General features: G+C 44.6%; 1 protein-coding gene across 1 annotated transcript; it reads left to right on the top strand.

The window, feature by feature from the left end:
• The first annotated feature begins 1,669 nt into the window (after positions 1 to 1,669).
• On the top strand, positions 1,670 to 2,014 carry LOC107734481 (uncharacterized mitochondrial protein AtMg00860-like). The gene has a single exon (XM_016546456.1). The coding sequence runs from the start codon at positions 1,670 to 1,672 to the stop codon at positions 2,012 to 2,014; it is 345 nt and encodes a 114-aa protein (XP_016401942.1).
• Positions 2,015 to 4,056: the final 2,042 nt, after the last annotated feature.

Raw genomic sequence — 4,056 nt, 5'->3', positions numbered from 1 at the left:
TTAGTACTTAAATGTTGTGTTATGTTAGGATTTACATAGGTTTCTGTTATGTTGGTTTTGTAGTGTTACCGTTGTGGTGAAGAGTAGAGCCTGTGGTTAGGTTGAGGATGGACAGGAAAACTTAAAGACTATTTATACTGCATGTTGTTTGACTATTTACATGCAAGTATTGTGAGTCTTTAAGATAACTACATTAGTATGTGCTAGTGTGCTGTTACTAACTAGCACTTAACTATAAAGATCTGAATGAATGTGCTGTTAATGGAAGCAAGTTGTATATAATTATCATTGTGATGAGTGGCTTGGCTCCCATGGCTCTCAGCCCCGCCCCACTTGTCATAGAAATGTTAAGCTCTACTAACTTAAAAAAAAATTGAGTTTGTGTACTCAAATATTTTGAGGCAATAAGTTTCCTCAAATGTTTTGAGTATTCTTAACTTATCAGGTTTTACAGTGTACTTTAACTCAGTTTCTAGATAACTTTGTCCACCATTTCCATGAAGTCTTTGGAAAGCCTGTGGGAGACACTTCAGTTGGTGAGCAACTTTACCATCTTTATCAAGGAAAAATGTCTATTAATGATTATGCTCGCAAGTTCTCCTCACCACCTATCGGCAGTCATAAAATGATTCCACTGGTCCTGAACACTTCATGCAGTTATCCATCAGAGTGGCCAATCGCAGTCGTGTCTCGAAGAACTCACTCACTACTGTTGTAATGCTTACTGCCTCTAATGTCATTTTTCCAGTTAATGCCCTCCTCAACTGTGTGTAAGCCAGGAATTTTATCTCCAGAATCTCTGCTGCCAGCTCAACCTCCCGAAGATCACAGCCAAAACCTCCTACAAGGTCCAATCGGTAACTGGAAAACCCTTATACAAGAAACATGTACTCTACAGTGTCTGTCCCATTCAGCTGTGTGTTGGTCAACTGCACAACGGATTTCTCAGTCTTCTAGTTCTAGAGAATTTCATCACTGATGTGATATTAGGGCACCCATGGCTTGTGCAGCATGATCCCATTATCTCATGAAGGACTGGCAAATTGTGAGTGGGGCAGTAAATGTTTCCCAGACTGCTTTCCTCAAATTCCCTGTATTGTTTCTCATCAGACCAAGATACTTCCCGTGAACTCCACATCCCTCGAGAGTCCCATTGAGAAGCAGTCCATTGACATCCCAGCCTGTTACTCCATCTTCAGCGATGTATTTTGCCCCAAGAAAGCCTCTTAGCTGCCTCCACATCAACCATGGGACTGTGCCATCGATCTGCATCTGCCCTTCTACTTCCCCTGCTGCTTTGAGTTTTTTCTTTGTGGCCAAGAAGGATGGAGGCTTGTGGCCTTGTATTGACTACCGTGCTCTAAGCAAGATTACAGTGAAGTTTCACTACGCACTTCCCCTCATCCCAGCGGCACTCAAACATCTCTGTGGAGCCTCAGTGTTCACCAATTTGGACCTCCGTAGTGCCTACAACCTTATCCGGATACGTAAGGGGGATGAGTGAAAGACTTTTGCAACTCATACTGACCACTATGAGTACTTGATGATGCTATATGGATTGATAAACACCTCCTTCGTATTCCAGGACTTCATGCATGAGGTGCTCCGGGACTTCCTCTATTGATTTGTGCTCATCTATATTGATTACATCTTTGTATATTCCCGGAGCATGGTCGAACATCTGCAGCATGTTGCGGAGGTCCTGAAATGCCTGAGAGAATTCCACCTCTTCCTCAAAGCAGAAAAGTGCTCTTTCCACCAGTCCTCAGTGCAGTTTCTTGGTTACAGCATCAGCAGCCGGGGCATCCAGATAGACGAGAGGAAAGTGGAGGCCATAAGAAACTGGCCAACTCTGACTACCATCAAGGAACTCAAGTGCTTATTAGGCTTTGCAAACTTGTACAGACGGTTCTTTCAGAACTACAGCACTATCACTAGTCCACTCACCAGCCTGCTGAAAAACAAGCCCAAGTCTCTGTCCTGGTCACCATCTGCCACCGAAGCTTTCCAATGACTCAAAGAGGCTTTTACCAGCGCACTGCTCCTAATCCACCCAGATCCTAATAAGCCATTCATCATCAAAGTGGATGCTTCCACTACTTGTGTAGGAGCTGTGGTGACTCAGCAGCAGAGGACTCCAGCCAGACTCCATCCATGTGCTCAGCCCGGCAGAAAAAAAATATGATATTGGCAACAGAGAGCTTCTTGCAATCAAACTTGCCCAGGAAGAATGGAGACATTGGTGGGAGGGTGCACAACATCCCTTCACTGTGTTGACTGATCACAAGGATCTTTATATGGTCACATTTTATTTTAAGGTTAAATTCTCAACATTAATATGTCTTCATAAGCACTAATGAACAGCCAATATCTTAATAATAGTTATGCTAATAAACAACTAGTTAATAGTGAGAATTGGTCCCTATGCTAAAGTGTTACCATTTACTTATATTTATTTAAGAGATGCTAAAAGACTTAACCCTAGCCTGGCTCTGTGGGCTCTGTTTCTCACCAGGTTTAATTTCTTATCGCCAATATACCAGGAACATTACGGCTGACGCTATTTTCCGTCTGCATGCTCCTGAAGAGGTCTGCAAAGAACCTAACCCCATTCTACCCAACAACCTGAGTGTGAGTCCCATCCAATGGTCTCCTGAGTCAACTACCGCTTCCAATGCCTAAACTGCCACTCGGCAAGGCTGCCCACCTGAGCTTTAGTATGTTCCTAGAGCACAATGCACACTCATCTCTGGGCACTGGCCACCCAGGGGCCAATAGCACCCTATCGCTGCTGAAAGACTACTTCTGGTGGCCTAGTATGGCCAGAGATGTGAAAAGGTTTGTTCAGTGTTGCCCTGACTGCACCATCTCCAAAAGCCCCTGCCATCCATCGACTGGCAAACTCCAGTCGCTGCCCGTTCCCAACCGCCCATGGTCACACCTGCTGTAGGAGTGGATTTCATCACAGATCTGCTCCCCTCTGATGGTAACACATGCATTCAACATAGCAGAATCACAGCAGACCTTCAACAATCTGAAGCTCCATCCTACCAACCTGGTCAGAAGGTCTGGCCATCGACCCGGGACATCAGGCTGCAACTGCCTTGCAAGACGTTCAGTCCCAGATATATTAGCCCCTTCACCATCATCAGACAGATCAACCCTGTCACGTATCAGCTCCAGCTCCCCTCACACTACAGGATTCAGTCTTCAGGATTCAGAAATATCCACATTACCAAGTTAAACTCTTCTCAAGAAGGATCAATGAACTGCCTGCTTACCTGACATTCCTGATCGGCTCAGTTGCGGTCAATGAAACTCATTATTGTTAATATCTGTATCTGAGTCTGCTTCCATAACAACTATATCAATCAAGTCACCTTTATTTATATAGTGCTTTATATAATAAAAATTGTGTCAAAGCAGCTTTACAGTGTTAAACAGGAAAATAGTATGTCAATAATGCAAGATGACAATAGCAAACAGTCAATGTTTCAGTTAAAGTCAGTTCACTGTTGATTCAGTGATGTCATTGTCCAGCTCAGTTAAGTTCTCTACAAATAGTGTCTGTGCAATCAAGCCAACAATATTGCCAGAAATTAAGTGTCTCCAACTAAGGTGACAGTGGCAACCAAATTTCCATCAGTGATGGAGAAAAAACTTTGAGAGAAGCCAGACTCAGTTGGGGGCCAGTTTTCCTCTGGCGAGATGAAACCATCATGGTGTGGTTTAATTCCAGGAAGAAACACAAGTCAGATTGAGCAGAGGACTCATCTGGTTCTTGTAGCCTTTGCTGAGGAATTGTGCCGATGGCCGGCAAGGTCTTTAAAGGGGATCTGTCTGTAGGGCTCATCTACATGAAACTGGAGTTTGTTTATTAAGCACACAATGCAACTGTCACAAAGACTTGCCTACGGGGAGGTGATGAGGGGTCTTGGACATGGCGCAGACTGAGCAACCGCGGACGTACCCGATGATATCCTGGGTCATACTGGGTCACCAGTACCGAGCTTGGAGGAGCGAGAGGGTCCGTTGGCTGCCTGGGTGTCCAGAGCC

This window comes from Sinocyclocheilus rhinocerous, unplaced genomic scaffold, assembly GCF_001515625.1.
Source record: "Sinocyclocheilus rhinocerous isolate Xijiao unplaced genomic scaffold, SAMN03320098_v1.1 scaffold340, whole genome shotgun sequence".
Classification (NCBI taxonomy): Eukaryota; Metazoa; Chordata; class Actinopteri; order Cypriniformes; family Cyprinidae; genus Sinocyclocheilus; species Sinocyclocheilus rhinocerous.
Note: the sequence above shows the minus strand (reverse complement) of the source record. Positions and strands in the feature narration are given on the sequence as shown.

Excerpts from the sequence above, each read along its gene's own strand:
- LOC107734481 (XM_016546456.1), top strand. The coding sequence starts at position 1,670 with ATGGTCGAACATCTGCAGCATGTTGCGGAGGTCCTGAAATGCCTGAGA.